This window comes from Oncorhynchus masou, chromosome 8, assembly GCF_036934945.1.
Source record: "Oncorhynchus masou masou isolate Uvic2021 chromosome 8, UVic_Omas_1.1, whole genome shotgun sequence".
Classification (NCBI taxonomy): Eukaryota; Metazoa; Chordata; class Actinopteri; order Salmoniformes; family Salmonidae; genus Oncorhynchus; species Oncorhynchus masou.
In genome coordinates this window covers 18,377,411-18,394,722 of record NC_088219.1, presented here as the reverse complement: position 1 = coordinate 18,394,722, position 17,312 = coordinate 18,377,411, and the positions used below count along the sequence as shown (strand labels likewise).

At 41.0% G+C, this 17,312-nt stretch overlaps 2 protein-coding genes across 3 annotated transcripts; both read right to left on the bottom strand.

Annotated features, from left to right (window-relative positions):
- Positions 1-192: 192 nt before the first annotated feature.
- On the bottom strand, positions 193-8,314 carry LOC135544296 (syntaxin-5-like). 2 transcript variants are annotated; one of them, XM_064971792.1, is made up of 11 exons: positions 8,226-8,314; positions 5,413-5,647; positions 3,515-3,585; positions 3,320-3,375; positions 3,169-3,239; positions 2,898-3,014; positions 2,728-2,784; positions 2,506-2,587; positions 2,245-2,345; positions 1,903-2,024; positions 193-1,704 (listed from the first exon to the last, which is right to left on the bottom strand). In XM_064971792.1, the coding sequence occupies exons 2-11, from the start codon at positions 5,626-5,628 to the stop codon at positions 1,545-1,547; spliced, it is 1,053 nt and encodes a 350-aa protein (XP_064827864.1). In that variant the 5' UTR covers positions 5,629-5,647; positions 8,226-8,314; the 3' UTR covers positions 193-1,544. The 2 variants fall into 2 exon arrangements, with proteins under 2 accessions (XP_064827864.1, XP_064827863.1); XM_064971791.1 differs by having other exon boundaries at positions 5,413-5,650; positions 8,226-8,308.
- Positions 8,315-9,040: 726 nt separating this feature from the next.
- Positions 9,041-16,061, bottom strand: LOC135544295 (adenylosuccinate synthetase isozyme 2-like). The gene is made up of 13 exons (XM_064971790.1): positions 15,803-16,061; positions 14,668-14,770; positions 14,506-14,574; positions 14,341-14,391; positions 14,180-14,246; positions 13,817-13,924; positions 13,602-13,683; positions 11,735-11,861; positions 11,480-11,634; positions 11,191-11,315; positions 10,916-11,013; positions 10,642-10,791; positions 9,041-10,536 (listed from the first exon to the last, which is right to left on the bottom strand). The coding sequence occupies exons 1-13, from the start codon at positions 16,025-16,027 to the stop codon at positions 10,484-10,486; spliced, it is 1,413 nt and encodes a 470-aa protein (XP_064827862.1). The 5' UTR covers positions 16,028-16,061; the 3' UTR covers positions 9,041-10,483.
- Positions 16,062-17,312: the final 1,251 nt, after the last annotated feature.

The window sequence follows — 17,312 nt, the reverse complement described above, 5'->3', positions numbered from 1 at the left end:
TAATGGAAGATTTCATTATTCTGAAAAACAAGGCTATGTAAATAAACTGTTTAGCTTCCAAAGAATGCAAACAAACTGTTTTGACTAATTTAGAATGAACCCTAAACTTGATAACAATACACCTATATGTCAGTGTTATGGTGGTGACTACACTAAAACAAACACATTCCTGTTGACAATGAAAAACAAAACTTTTAAAATTATTTTTAATTTTTGCTTACACATTTGCAGTTTCTACAACAAAAGCTTATGATAAAATACAGAAATTAGGGGTATCAATAAAATTAGCAGTGACCTACAATACTTCCTCCAAGATATCCAGAGACAGAAGAGAGCAAATGTGTGAAACAGTTTAAAAAAATGTCCATTCCAATATTTCTGGGTTCCAGAATATTAGCTTAGCAGATGAGTTTGTACATTTGAATATTTTTTTGGTGTCTCCAAGTCATTCTCTTGAACAAAAAGGAGAGACATAACAAATTTGAATTACAACTAATTTACCTTTACAGATACCTCAGAGACATAGATAAAACAGAGATTTAGTCCCCAAAAAATGTGTGAACATTGAACATTTATGAAGTGTGTGTGTGTGTGTATGTGGGTGGGTGGGTATTAGGGGAGAGGCAGGGGGTGAAAAATGTGGAACACCTGTCTGTAAAACACCACTCATTTGGTGTTATGTGCAGACTCTGATTGAACATCATTTAAATAACCAGTTTATTGAAAATAATGTATCTTAATTCAAAGATATTCTATGGTAGCTGTAAAAGGCAAAGCAGTTGTGCACATACAGTTCAGTATCTGACTAGAGAAAATAAAAGCACCAGAAGTACTGGCAATGCTTCACTTACACAGTACATTCATCTATCTAAGGTCAACCACGGCAAGTTGACTGTCATGATGGATGTCCTTTCATGTGCATGATATCATTGTGGAACACAATGCATGTACAGTTTAGGTTAAGAGTGGCCAAACATTTCCTATCAGCTTTCCTAACCATCAAAGAAGAGATTGAAGGTCAGAGGTCATTCACATGGCCTTGTCAATCAGCCCTAAAATCCTAACGGAGGTATTACTGCTGGCAGTGAGGTGCATTGTGAGGAGTAACGTCCCTCAGAGATTCAGCATACAGGTCTTTTAAGGCCAAATGAATCTACCAGTCTCCTATTCCGACTCAATTTCTCTTTGGATTGACCCTGTCCTACAAGAAGTAGGAATGTTTTCTACAAATTACAGAAACAACGCATGAAGACAACAGAAGAGAGTTTCAATCCAACTGCAATAGTCTTCTATCGTGCATTATCGATTTCATCTATTTACTCCATTTAATGGATGGTAATAAGAATAATCATATTTTTCAACTTCTTTCTACCATACAGCTATTCATTATCAACATAACCACATCTTAGCATATGCAGAATTGTGTGTTAGTAGTGGTATTTTCTTTAAACCACAAGGAGAGAAAGATTGAAACAAAGGAGAAACTGCTCTCATCCAGCACAATCCCTCCCTCTCTCATCCTTAGCCAAGTTCCCCCCTGCTCCTCAAGCAAAGAAGACCACAAAGACGATGAAGAAGACTATGAGGACGAGGAAGATTTTGACCATGAGCCAGCGGTTGGATGAGACAGACTGAAAGTACTTGAGGATCTCGGAGTGTGCCATGTCCACGTTGAGCTGGGTGTCCTCCACATTGGCATCAATTCTGCAGGAAAGAGGATGGGAAATGGGAGGTCAATGAGTGTCAGAGGTTTCATTAACCGGCTTACCACTGCATGCCCTGTCTGATCATTGCTGGATATGCAAGCTCAACAAAACATCAGAACAACAATGTTATATCAGGGGAAAAGCATCTTAACTAGTGGCTTGATCATCTCTGGCTCTCTCTTCATCTCTCCCTCACCTCTGCACTGTCTCCTCCTGCTCCTTCACCATGTGGGCCAGCTGCTGGAAGATGGAGCCCAGCTCTACAATGGTGGTTTCTATGTTCTGCATGGTGTCTGAACGGCTCTGGATGTACGAGTCCTATACAAACACACCATAAGAGTGACACCACTTAGAATGAATGCAAATTATTAAGCAACAAACAGTATTATTGATTGACACATGACTCCAGAAACAAGTCTCAGTCAATAAAAGCATTTGTATCGAAAGAGGACACTGCGTCAAAGTGTGTTTTAAATGTCACTGTTATTGTCACAATCATTATAATGCTTCTCATCATCAAGAGGATTGGAGGTAATACCTGTTCATTGACAAGCTGCAGCTGTTGGCTGGCACGGAAGTTCATGTCTATAGAGACTTCAGCTGTCCTTTTAGAGTCGTCCTGCATTAACAATGAGTTACCTGCAAGAGAGAGTGAGAGAAGGGAGGAGAGAGAGAGATGAGAGGAGAGAGAGAGAAGGGAGGAGAGAGAGAGAGAGAGAAGGGGGGAGAGAGAGAGAGGTCAGGTTGTACTGTTTAGTGCTTGTTGTGAAGCTGATGAGATGATAATAGTTTATCTCACCGAAGTTGCTGGCATGTAGATGGGAGGAGGATGCTGGGGCTTGAGAAAATTGATCTCTTCTACTCTTCTGCTCTTTGAGGTTCTACAGAAGGAAAAGAGTGTGGGGGAGTTGAGAAGAAAATCTGTATAAAACGGTTTATAAATCAACAAATATACATGGAACATCCAATCAAAACTAGTCTCGTCAAAATATTTACTGTAAAAGATGTGTGTCTGTCTTACCTCTGTCCTGACCTCCAGCACCGACTTGAAGTCGTTTGACATTGATGCCAGTTGGGACTAGAACAGAAAAGGGCTGTTATAAAATGAACGCTACATGGAAAAGTGACACGCACTATTCTTCATTGGATAAAACCAATGGACATATCAGACTGTCAGAGCATGGAAGTTACCTGGAGGGAGACAACGATGCTGTTGGAATGTGTCTGTAGGTGTTTGCCATTCTGACTCTGTCTGGAGCGCACAAGACCCTGCAGCTGTGCTATCTGTTTATTCAGACTGTTTATGTCCTGGACAAAGACAAGAAAAAACAGACAGCTTGCTTTTACCTTCACATCCCAATGGCCATCTAATAAAGTGTTCCTGAACAGCATCCTCTACATATAAACTCTGTAGTGTAACAACAAAGTATAGCAGCTAAATCTACTATACATATCTCCTCACCTGTTTAACAATGTAGGTTAACTCCTCAATCTCCACAGCTTTGTCATCAAAAAGAGATTTCCTTTTGGCAACTAGACAAGATAAGAGTCAGTGAGTTCCAGATGCACAAATCACATTGTGGACGCAAAAACTAAAAAAGTTGCTTCCTTACGTATTGTGAGTTTTTCCAGTTTGGCGAAAGTGTTACTCAAGTCCTTCCCAATCCTCCTGTTAAATAGAAAGAAACATAACGAACAGTTGAGTATACGGATACCAATAGAAGGCTATACATCAAATGTATCTGTTCTCAAAATCATCTACTATTCTCATTCAATAACATGTTATTAACACAGTGTAATGTCCTAACTTTGCCATGAGTGTAAAGTCACTGCGCTGTCTGACTGCACTGAGGGCTGGCTTGCTGGACTGGACCGCATTCTGAAGAAAACAGAAAGAATAAGGAACAATCAACCAACATTGATCAGTGTGCAAATGTCAAGCACAACTATTTTGGTGTGCCTGAATGTTATGATTCGACAGTTGGTGCTCGTTCAAAACATACAGTACCAGTCAAAATTTTGGACACACCTATCTATCAAGGGTATTTCTTTATTTGTACTATTTTATACATTGTAGAATAATAGTGAAGACATCAAAACTATGAAATAACACATATGGAATCATGTGGTTCACAAAAAAAGTGTTAAAAAAACATTTTAAATTCTTCAAAGTAGCCACCCTTAGCCTGGATGATAGCTTTGCACACTCTTGGCATTCTCTCAACCAGCTTCACCTGGAATACTTTTCCAACAGTCTTGAAGGAGTTGCCACAAATGCTGAACACTTGTTGGCTGCTATTCCTTCACTATTCCTTGTGAAGTAAAACTCATCACAAACCATCTCAATTTGTTTGAGGATGGATGATTTTGGAGGCCAGGTCATCTGACGCAACACTCCATCACTCTCATTCTTGGTCAAATAGCCCTTACACTGCCTGGAGGTGTGTTGGATCATTGTCCTGTTGAAAAACAAATGATAGTCCCACTAAGCACAAACCAGATGGGATGGCATGTTGCTGCAGAATGATGTTGTAGCCATGCTGGTTAAGTGTGCCTTGAATTCTAAATAGATCACAGACAGTGTCACTAGCAAAGCACCCCCACACCATCACACCTCCTCCTCCATGCTTCACGGTAGGAACCACACATGCGGAGAGCATCCGTTCACCTAATCTGCGTCTCAAAAAGACGAGGCGGTTGAAACTAAAAAAACTCTAATTTGGACTCATCGGACCAAAGGACAGATTTCCACTGGTCTAACGTCCATTGCTCAAGTTTCTTGGCCCAAGCAAGACTCTTCTTATTATTGGTGTCCTTTACTAGTGGTTTCTTTGCAGCAATTCGACTATGAAGGCCTGCTTCACAGTCTCCTCTGAACAGTTGATGTTGAGATGTGTCTGTTACTTGAACTCTGTGAAGCATATATTTGGGCTGCAATTTCTGAGGCTGGGAACTCTAATGAACTTATTCTCTGCAGCAGAGGTAACTTTGGGTCTTCCTTTCCTGTGGCGGTCCTCATGAGAGCCAGTTTCATCATAGCGCTTGATAGTTTCTTAAAGTGCAGTCGCAAAAACTTTCAAAATACTTGACATTTTCCAGATTAACTGATCTTCATATCTTAAAGTAATGATGGACTGTCATTTATCTTTGCTTATTTTACCTGTTCTTGTCATAATATGGACTTGGTATTTTACCAAATAGGGCTGTCTTCTGTATATCCCCCTACCTTGTCACAACACAACTGATTGGCTCAAACACATTAACAAGGAAAGAAATTCCACAAATTAACTTTTAACAAGGCACACCTGTTAATTGAAATGCATTCCAGGTGACTATACCTCATGAAGCTGGTTGAGAGAATGCCAAGAGTGTACAATGCTGTCATCAAGGCAAAGGCTGGCTACTTTGACAAATCTCAAATATATTTTGATTTGTTTAACAATTTTTTGGTTACTACAAAATTCCATGTGTGTTATTTCATAGTTTTGATGTCTTCACTATTATTCTACAATGCAGAAAATGGTAAAAATAAAGAAAAACCCTGGAAAGAGTAGTTATGTCCAAACTTTTGATTGGTACTGTACATAACAATAATAAATAAACATCTCTATATGGTGCTAATCTGTCACATCTATTTTGGTAAAGCTAGTAATTGAGAACATACATATTATTATTAAAAGACATACGGTCTCTCCATGTTGCTCACCTGTCTCCCCTGTAGTGACCTGCAGACTGACTGGAACTCATTGGTGCGGTCCCTGCCCGACATGTTGCTTATGTCCACCAGTGGAGCAGGTGGCGGTGGACTGGGGGCTGGGAGTTGTGGGTCCTGCAACTGGATCAGTGGTGACTGGGTCTGGGCAGGCCCTAGGTACACCCCTTCCTGGCTGTTCCTAGGACCGTGGCGACGACGCGTGTTCATGGATGCTCAGGCACATCACCTGCTGGAGGAAAAACGGAGTCAGATTTCAGTATGAATAATGTTGAAGATCCATCAAAAACACTTGTGTACTCAACAGGACAAGCTCTTCAAAAACTTTCCCGGAAAGCCCTGGGTCTGAAATGAGACAGTAGCTACTAGGCAGACAACAAGGAGATTGTTTCACTTGAGTTCCTGAGGATAGAATAAGCCCACAGACCAACTGGTGTGAATGTATACAGACACTCTGCAAAGAAAGCAAAAGAGACATCCTCTTCAAGAACTTTCTGGGTTTGAGAGTAGCAATCAATACACTGATAGACTAGTCTACTAGACTTTTCTCAACTTCTAGACTTTTCTTCATGTTCTCTTGTTTACTAAAAGATAAAAGAACAGAGTAGTCGATGAAAAATGTGATAACCAATGTTTAGGGTAAATAACTGTTAGGTAAAATCGTTTTTTCTTAGCTACCACCAAATCCTGATTCCCAGAAAAAGCATCATGTACTGTTACATAATGTGCCCGATTGTAAACATGCTAATAGCTTGAATGACCCATAGCTAAATTCAATCATTACAATCAAGGTTTTTACTCACAATTCAACCAAGAATCTTCTGGTCAAGAAAAGTGTGCTTGCTTAAAAAATCTACAAAACCCAGGATTGCAAAATGAACAATCCAGCAAACCTATACTGGTTGAGGTACTAGCTGTTTATTCACTGAATGCCTTGCACATGTTTGATTGTTAGTTCATTTTTTATTTAACCTTTATTTAACCAGGTAGGCTAGTTGAGAACAAGTTCTCATCTACAACTGCAACCTTGTCAAGATAAAGCAAAGCAGTGCGACACAAACAACAACAGAGTTACACATGGAATAAACAAACATACAGTCAATAACACAATAGAAAAAGTCTATATACAGTGTGTGAAAATTAGGTAGGATAAGGGAGGTAAGGCACTAAATAGGCCAAAGTGGCAAAATAATTACAATTTAGCAATTAAACACTGGAGTGATAGATGTGCAGAAGAAGAATGTGCAAGTAGAGATACTGGGGTGCAAAGGAGCTAAAAAATAATAATAAATAACAGTATGGGGATGAGGTAGTTGGATGGGCTATTTACAGATAGGCTATGCACAGGTGCAGTGACCTGTGAGCTGCTCTGACAGCTGGTGCTTAAAGTTAGTGAGGGAGATATGAGTCTCCAGCTTCAGTGATTTTTGCAATTCGTTCCAGTCATTGGCAGCAGAGAACTGTAGAGAGAACAGGATCACATTCATTGGGCACAAACAAGAGATAAGTGGACTAGCATCCCTAACCAGAAGCAGACAAGAAAGGAGGAATTGGTTTTGGTGATACCTGCTTGCTATGGGTGGGTGCTGCTATGGTGACCAGTGAGCTGAGAAAAGGCGTGGCTTTACCTAGCAAAGACTTCTAGATGACTTGGAGCCAGTGGGTCTGGCGACGAATATGTAGCGAGGGCCAGCCGACTCGAGCATACAGGTCGCAGTGGTGGGCAGTATATGGGGCTTTGGTGACAAAACAGATGCACATCTTCTTCTGCATCCAATTTGCTAAGTAGAGTGTTGGAGGCTATTTTGTAAATGACATCACCGAAGTCAAGGATCAGTAGGATAGTCAGTTTTACGAGGGTATGTTTGGCAGCATGAGTGAAGTATGCTTTGTTGCGAAATGGAAAGCCAAGTCTAGATTTAATTTTGGATTGGAGATGCTTCATGTGAGTCTGGAATGAGAGTTTACAGTCTAACCAGACACCTAGGTATTTGTAGTTGTCCAGATATTCTAAATCAGAACCATCCAGAGTAGTGATGCGGGACGGGTGCTAATAATGTGTAATAATAAATAAAAGTATGGGGATGAGCAGATGGGCTTTGCACAGGTGCAGTGATCTGTGAGCTGCTCTGACTGCTGGTGCTTAAATCTAGTGAGGGAGATATGAGTCTCCAGCTTCAGTGATTGGCCAAACAGTCCAAAATAGCTCAGGCTACTCTCAGAATCCAGTAAAGTATTGTAATGAAACAAGCAGGGAGCGCGAACCCTCGACCTTCTAGCCCGAAGTCCAGCGCGCTATCGAATGTGCACCAAAAGTATGCTCAACTGGTAGAGTCGATATCCGCGCTTATAAACCCAGGGTCGTAACAGTATATTATATCGGACAAACGGCATCAATATTGATAAATAATGTTATACATATGTAGGAGAATATAGGTAACACGCTAGCACTAACAGAAAATTGAAAGATTTTGTGGATGGTGAGTGAACGGCAAATGGGCTAGTTCATTTCACATGACCCGGTGCCCAGGGTGGGTGTAGATTTCACTTAAGGACCAATGGAATGGTTTAAAATGTTCCAACCCGCACACCCGAGGCAATCGGGCCACGCAAAACGAATACGCCCAATAGTCATAACAAGCCTGCTGCTATTAGTAGCTAGCGTTCTGTCTTCCAAAGCTGAATAAGCTTAACGTTAGCTATAAAATATTGGCACGACAAAAACAGAGTAGATACATGACTAAACAAGTGTTATCAGGATATCTTTTCGAGACATAATTAAGTTTTAAATACCAACAATCTCTTACCGGTAAATAAATAATATTTATTTGATCACTCCACTGCCTACGAAGGAACTGGTCCTTCCGCTAAACGCTGACGTCAGCGCCACGTATACGTCTAGTTTAGCGCATTACGTTGTAAGGGTGCCCAGTTGGACAAATTCAGACCAGTCCATTCGTCATTTGCATGTCTTTGCTGTAGATCCCAAATAGAAAACAGAGAATAGCCCTTATGAGAATTCAACCTAAAATCATACATGTGATCAAATAATTCTGTACTAGTTTGGATATTTTTTTCACATTATCAAATGGTTGTAACCAGGACCTTTGCAGCTTGAATGGCTCGGCTCATTTGTGTGAAATGTCAATGTGATGTCTGTGTATAGACTGGTCACAGGTCAAAGAGGTGATAAACACCAGAGAAAAAGGGGCCTAAATAAGGCTTGTTCGATATTGCAGGCAACAGCCAATTGACTGGTCTACATATCACATTGCATCAGAAATAACTACTTATTGTAATCACATTTTATTGATCACATACACATTTAACAGATGTTATTGCGGGTGTAGCGAAATGCTTGTGTTTCTCGCTACAACAGATTTGTCGCTCAGTCAGTCACCATTTACCCACAATGCATCATGGATTTGATGGTCAAGAACACGGCTCGTCTTGAAAATGGACTTGTTCCACATTGCAGACAACTGCCGACTGACCTACAAAGAACCTTGAATCATAAATGTAAATAAATAACTGCTCATAATTTGATCAATAAGTCAGTCAATTTATGAACAACTATACATTACGCTTATGATCCTCTTGAACAGGGCCATTGACAAAGAGAGAAGGGAAATTACCGCTTTTATTGGACAGCAGACCAAATACTCCAGAGAAGAACATACACATGATACTAATCAACAAAACAGCAATGACACTTAGAATTTTATTGATAACTGTAGGGGAGTAGAAGCATATTGTTTACTTCATTACACCGAAAGAAATAATGGAAAACATTTGTAGTTTGTATATACATTGAAAGTGGAGTTCCACCCAGGTTCTAGACATCAGCAGGTGTGTTTGTGTGCAATCACAAGTTCTTGATCTTAAAGAGGTTAAGGATCGGCCCCTTTTTTTCCCCGCCTAAAATGACATACCCTAATCAAACTGCCTGTGGCAAGGATATGCATCTTCTTGGTATCATTTGAAAGGAAACACTGAAGTTTGTGGAAATGTGAAAGGAATGTAGGAGAAAAACACATTAGATCTGGTAAAATACAACATATTTTCTATACTGTATTTTTTTGTACCATCATCTTTGAAAATGCAAGAGAAAGGCCATAATTTAACCAGCCCAGGTGTAATCTGGATATTGGCCACTAGATGGCAGTGTATGTGCAAAGTTTTAGTCTGATTCAATGAACCATTGCATTTCTGTTCAAAATGTTGTATCAAGACTGCCCAAATGTGCCTAATATGTTTATTAATAACTATGTTCAAAACTGTGCAATCGCCTCAGACAATAGCATGGTATTCTTTCACTGAAATAGCTACTGTAAATTGGACAGTGCAGTTAGATTAACAAGAATTTAAGCTTTCTGCCAATATCAGATATGTCTATGTCCTGGGAAATGTTCATTACTTACAACCTCATGCTAATCGCATTAGCCTACGTTAGCTCAACCGTCCCGCAGGGGACCCACCAATCCTGAAGAAGTTTTAATGATCAATAGGAAATCAAGGCATTCAGACAGCATCCCTTTAGAATCTAAAATCCTGACAATAATTCCTTCATACAACAGGCCAGCTCATCCAAAGACCTAATTATGAGGCCTCCTTAAAAACATTAGCCTAGTATCGCAACCCTTAAGCAAAGATAGTGTAAAAAAATAACTGCAAGGTGAAGTAATTTTAAAATCTTGTTTTAAAAGAAACCAAACAAAAAAACAACCCAAACAGTTGTAAAAACATATTACTACTTCAATGAAATGGTTGATGAAAGCCTGGTATGGTTACTACAGTTGTTTAAGATTTAATACCAGTCTGTCCATTACACACAGAGGATGAACATAATGGTCAATATAGTCATATCAGAAAAAAAGAAAGCTATAGAATGCAGGTTATACATTTCACTAATAACATTGCTGGTGAAGTTTTTGCTTTTCTGCAGAACAGACTTTGGGACTTTAACCCAAGGTTTATGGTCATCCAAGTATTCATCAACATCAGTCTTCTCCCAATCAGCTGTTGTAATGGCAAGAAAACCAAAAGATATCAGTTCCCAAACTGATCAGAACAGCTTGATCATGCTTTCTCTGGATTTCCCAACTCCAACCCATTTCACTGAAAATCAAATCAAATTCACAGTGAATATATCATCAATATCAAAACAAGGTTTGTTTTCAGTAAGGCTGCTTAATCACCATAAATACTTGTTTCTTGACTAACCTGGCACTTGCAAGAAGTCCTCGATGAAGTGGATGTAGCTCTGTGCCTGAGGGGGCAGCTCCTCAAAGCACCGCACATCCTCAGTGCTGCAGCACCATCCAGGTAGCGTCTCATACTTCACTGACACCCGCATCAGCATGTCCATATTGGCTACAGAGGGAAAGACAGGGAATAAGATGGAAGTCAGCATGCAGGGCAAGCCAAATCAAATGTGTAAGGTTAAAGTGAACAGAGCAACTATACAATAAGTCCCCCTAGACAGGTAGAAACTTACCAGGAAAACTGGGAAGGGATTCGTCATCTACAGTGTAGGACACACCCACTTTGATCTCTGGCAGCGTGTCGAGGACGTCAAGCTTGGTCAGAGCGATGCTGTCGGAGAGAAACAGTGGTGTCAAACACAGTTATGCAATAAATAGACAGCAACTGAACATAGTGGAGGCATACACAAGTACAACAGACTGAACACGATGATCCAATAATTACAATGCATACAGTATGGAACACATCCAGAAAGAAGGACAAGCAGGAGGCGAGACCAAGCCTTACGCAGTGAAGCCATTGACCATGTGGGCATATCTGACAAGGATCAAGTCAAGCCAGCCACAGCGGCGCCGCCGGCCCGTCGTCACACCAAACTCCCTCCCTCTGGACTGCAACAAGTTGCCAATCTCCTGGACCACAATCAACACAGCAGTCAGATCTGGGATTCACTATAAACTGAATGTAAATATGAAGTACTAGAAGAGATGGTTCCTAGACAGTAAGTTTACACCCCTAGAAATTCATACTGTATGACTTAAGACAATTCTGCAAAACACAAACACTATCCACTCACATTGTCCTGCTCAGTGGGGAAAGCTCCAACGCCCACCCGGGTGGTGTAGGCCTTGACCACACCATACACTCTCCCCACATAGGACGGGGGCACACCCAGGCCAGTGCACACCCCCCCAGCAGTGCAGTTAGAGGATGTCACAAACGGGTAGGTGCCTGAAAAAGACAAATTATTTGATTTCCTTCAAATTATATTCCAATGGCCATCACTAAATAGCATAATAATTTACCCCCCCTCAAACCCTTCTGTTCTCACCAAAGTCAATATCCAAGAGGGCTGCATTGGCTCCCTCCACCAGAATCTTCTTACTGGGACCAGTGAGGGCCTTGTGCATGAAGTACACCCCATCGGTGACAAGGGGCCGCAACCTCTCAGCATACACCTGGTTGGAAAAGAGGAAAAAAAAAAAAATTCAGTGACCACCTACCTACAGAGAAACATCTCAGTATCTTAAGTTTTCTAGCTCCCCCTGAAAGACTAACAAGAGCTGTTCTGCATGGAATCAGCTCAACTGAGACAGTAATTGCCTGTAGAGAGAACAGGATCACATTCATTGGGCACAAACAAGAGATCAGTGGACTAGCATCCCTAACCAGAAGCAGGCAAGAAAATACTCATCCAGAAGCGGCGCTCCAAATGGTCAGGGACTTTATCCGCAGGCAAACTTATATCCGTTTGAACCTAACTTCTACCAGCATATCACGTGTCACAAAAATTTAAAAAAAATAATAATAACTCTAGACCACGTTTACTCCACACACAGATGCATAAAGCTCTCCCTCCATTTGTCAAATCTGACCATAATTATATCCTCCTGATTCCTGCTAACAAGCAAAGGTAGGAAGTACCAGCGACTCACTCAATACGAAAGTGGTCAGATGGCACGGACACTACAGGACTGTTTTGCTAGCAGACTGGAATATGTTCCGGGATTCATCCAATGGCATTGAGGAGTATACCAGTCACTGGCTTCATCAATAAGTGTTTCGACAATGTCGTCCCCACAGTGACAGTAAGTACATATCCCAACCAGAAGCCATGGATTTACAGGCAACATCCGTGCCGAGCTAAAGGCTAGAGTTGCCGCTTTCAAGGAGCGGGACACTAATCCAGACACTTAAAATAAATCCTGCTATGCCCTCATACAAACCATCAAACAGGCAAACCGTCAATAGAGGACTAAGATTGAATCCTACTACACCGGCTCTGACGCTCACCAGATGTGGCAGGGCTTGCAAACTATTAGGGGCTACAAAGGGAAACCCAGCCACAAGCTTCCCAGTGACGCAAGCTATATTCATTTTATGCATTACCAGGGTGTGTACTCACAGCAACTATCTCCCTGACCAAAGCTAATACCTACATGTTTCAAGCAAACCACCATAGTCCATGTCACCAAAAATGCAAAGGTAACCTGCCGAAATGACTACCGCCCCGTAGAACTCACGTCGGTCACCATGAAGTGCTCTGAAAGGCTGGTCATGGCTCACATCAACACCATCATCCCAGAAACCCTAGACCCACACCAATTTGCATACCGCCTAAACCAATCCACAGACGACGCAATCTCACTCCACACTGCCCATTCCCACCTGGACAAAAGGAACACCTGTGTGAGAATGCTGTTCATTGACTACAGCTCAGCGTTCAACACCATAGTGCCCACAAAGCTCATCACTAAGCTAAGGACCCTGGGACTAAACAAGAGGTCAAGAGAGCTGGCAGTATGGTGCCCGGACAACAACCTCTCCCTCAACGTGATCCAGACAAAGGAGATGATTGTGGACTACTATGTGCTAACATAATTGCAAAAGGGTTTTCTAATGATCAAATAGCCTTTTAAAATGATAGACTTGGATTAGCTAACAACGTGCCATTGGATCACAGGAGTGATGGTTGCTGATAATGGGCCTATGTAGATATTCCATAAAAATCAGCCGTTTCCAGTTACAATAGTCATTTACAACATTAACAATGTCTACCCTGTATTTCTAATCAATTTGATGTTATTTTAAATGGACAACTTTTTTGCTTTTCTTTAAAAAAACAAGGTCATTTCTAAGTGACCCCAAACCTTTGAATCGTAGTGTATATTGGGACATTAAAGCAGTGTTCTTTTCACCTTCAGTTGTTGCAGCTCATTGTCAATGTCAACATTTAGGTCGGGGTACATAGTCAGGAATTGCCCTGCCAACACACGGAACCTGTGGACGAAGAAATGCCATCAGCTACCAATCAACATCAACTTTTTTAGTGATCATTAAAAATCATTAAGGTTCAAAAGTTTATTTCAGGTAACTTACATGCATTCTTACAAACAATAATTTTGGTACTAACTTCTCCGCAAAGACAGTGAAATCAGACACAAGGTCACAGACTCGCAGTCCATTGCGAGCAGCTTTGGAAGAATAGGCAGGTCCAATGCCCTTTTTGGTGGTTCCCAAACTGGAAAACAATCAATCAAAATCAGAAGAATGGACATTCAGGAATGCCACAGCATTAATGAACACTGCCAATGCAGTAGCCCTAAAAGGCTACAATGACTTCAATATTTTGTTGTTGTTGCTACAACCACTTTCACCACATTGTAAAATGAAGAACAGGGCGTCGTCTTCAAAGAGTCTCAGATAAGCACTCCAAATCGGAGACGCTTTATGAACACAGTCACCATCACTTCCTCATACAATAAAACCCACGCACTTGTTTCCCGCCTGTAGCTGTCTCTGTTGTTCCTGGATCCCATCAACAGCTTGGTGGAAGTTGAACACTAAAAGCAGATACACACAAAAAAAATAATCATAAATTAATAGAATTGCAAGACACTAAACCAAAGACTTGTAAATCAAACAGTCATGTCTTACCAATGTGTGCACGGTCAGATATCTTTAACCGTGTCTCCCATCCTTGCAGTCCTGGACAATGACAAATACAAATAGCAGGTCAAGTGTTATCAGTGGAATCCACTTCCTTCATCCTTTTTATCACCATCATCTTTCCTGCAGGCCTCTTCAATTGCCAATACTCACCGTTGCCTTTCTGCAGGTTCTTTTCAGCCTCCTCGAATAGGCCAGGCAGGTGTATCACAACCCCGTTCCCTGTGGAAGAGCAGTTCAGTTACAGATGGTTTGAATAGGAAACCAAACCAATGAAAACATTGTGGAGGCTGAAGTGTAAGAGGGTCAACTCACCAATAAATGAGACAGCCTTCTTGTTGAGCACTCCACTGGGCAGTAAGTGGAAGTCGTACTCCACAGAGTCCACCACCACTGTGTGGCCTGCGTTGTTGCCTCCCTGAAAGAGACAATATTTACATGAACAACAAGAAGGAGCAGAAATTGAGTACAGCCCACAGTGAACGAACATGTAAGTATCAGTTAACTGGCAACATCTGTTTTGCACCATTGTTTACCAACCTTCAGGAAAAAGGCATTGAAAGTACAGAGAGCATGAATTTGTTTCACCTCCACCGGTGATAAGTGTATTCACGTTTTTGTTTTTTTACAACTACATCAGAGCACAGACAAATGACTGGAAAAGCTTTGTTTCAACAGCTATAAAACTACAGTTTAGTACAAAATACGGACACGTTTGTGTAGTTAACAGGAGATAACGGTTTACTACTCACCAGTCAGAACTAGTCGAATGAAACCAATGTATGCAGTATTTTACCAGGGAAGCCGACAAAAGAAATTTAGCGAACTGCAATTGTTACTGTAGGGTGGGCATCATTTGTGGAACTTTCCAACAGGAATCTGTCCAAAACTTAACACGGATGCCAACAGCACAGCACGTACAAAGTAGGATGATCAATTCACCTAGCTAAATAGCTGCCGAATAGGCATCAATTCACCACATAGCTTATACTTAAAGCTTGTCCATAGGCTACTAGAGTGATACATTTTTCCGAATAAAACGTGGTGATTGAAAAATGTAACAAATGTACCCACTCCCTACCCGGTATCTTATTCTGCCCACTATACAACTTTGTATGCGTTGTTTGTTGGCAACCTTATTATTTACGAAGTGTTTGGAACAGATTCGGGTTGAAACGTCCCAAACTATACCGACTCGTTACTGTAGCTAGATAACCCACAACAACAAATGGGTTGTTACCCACTACCACCAGATAACATGTTTAGCTAGCAATGCTAACGTTCGCATGATAAGTTGCTAAATAGCTAAAGTTATCAAGTAAGCACATTTCCTAAATATTATATACACTAACTAGAATTGGTTTTGCCCAGCCAACGCAGCAGAACGACTGGCGTACTTTTGTCAAGTTCAAAATGCCTTGTTTGCTAGCTAGTTAGAGTAGCTACGTACCTGACACCTGCAGACTAAATCCGCGTCCAGTGCTAGCAGGTCAACCACTTTCCCCTTTCCCTCGTCTCCCCATTGCGCACCGAGGACCACGGTTACTTTATTCCGAGGTTCCTTCGGAATCCGCAGGGACTCGACCTGTCCACTCTCCCGATGTCGCTTGAAAGATGGCTCTCCGTTCACGGAGGCCGTTTCTTGGCCATTACACATCGTGCTATCTGCTGCCATGAGCCTTGCTTAAATCCGGAAGATAAAAATAGCGGGAAACAAGGTTGCCAGGTTTGGTTAACAAAAAAAGTGCGTATTGTCCATACAAAACCCACCAACAAGCCCTGAAAACTAGCCCCTTTATCGTAGTAATAGGGGAGTTTGACACATTAAACCTAATAAACTCTCTTTTCCATAACATAATACAGCGAATTAAGATCTACTTAACTTGTAACGACGAAATGATCAAAATTCAGTTTTCCATCAAAATAATATTGCGAGTTAGCGTGACATAATACATTCATTTGAATATGTTGCAAGACAAAATAGAATTCGACATGTATTGATGTGAAATTTACTCGTTTGAACGCTGTTATTATAAATAAATCAATTTTGGCATGTACATAACTACATCAGATTTACAGGTAACATTGCTTTTGTTGCTGGAATTTCAATCACCGAACGTATATTAATAATATGGATATGAACTGAATATTCTTGAAAAAAAAAACATTTGTTTTGTTTTACCGTCAATCTAATGCATTCTAACAACAAGCTGGCAATTGCGATAGAGCTGTGACTATGATCACGAATGATAACTTACAATTCTATTAACTAAACAAACACAGCCATTAATAGTTTGCACAAATTGATTTGCAATGACTCCAGAGATAACACAATTTCAACATATATATTGTGGCAAATGCTAGGATAAGGCTACATTAGCATATAAATTAATAGGCTAGGCTACTTGTTGGCCAACATATCCAAATCCAATTTTGTCACATGCGCAGAACACAACAGGTGTAGGTAGACCTTACAGTGAAATGCTTACTTACAAGCCCTTAACCAACAATGCAATAACAAAAGAAATACCTACAAAAAGTAAGAATAAGAAATAAAAGTTACAAATGACTAAAGAGTGGCAGTAAAATAACAATAGAGAGGCTATGTACAGGGGGTACAGGTACAGAGTTAATGTGCAGGGGCACCGGTTAGTTGAGGTAATATGTACATGTAGATAGAGTTATTAAAGTGACAGCGTAAAAGGGGTGAGGTGGGGCAATGCAAATAGTCTGGGTAGCCATTTGACTAGATGTTCAGGAGTCTTATGGCTTGGGGGTAGAAGCTGTTTAGAAGCCTCTTGGACCTAGACTTGGCACTCCGGTACCGCTTGCCATGTGGTAGGCACTCCGGTACCGCTTGCCATGTGTTAGCAGAGAGAACAGTCTATGACTAAGGTGGCTGGAGTCTTTGACAATTTTTAGGGCCTTCTTCTGACACACCTAGTATAGAGGTCCTGGAT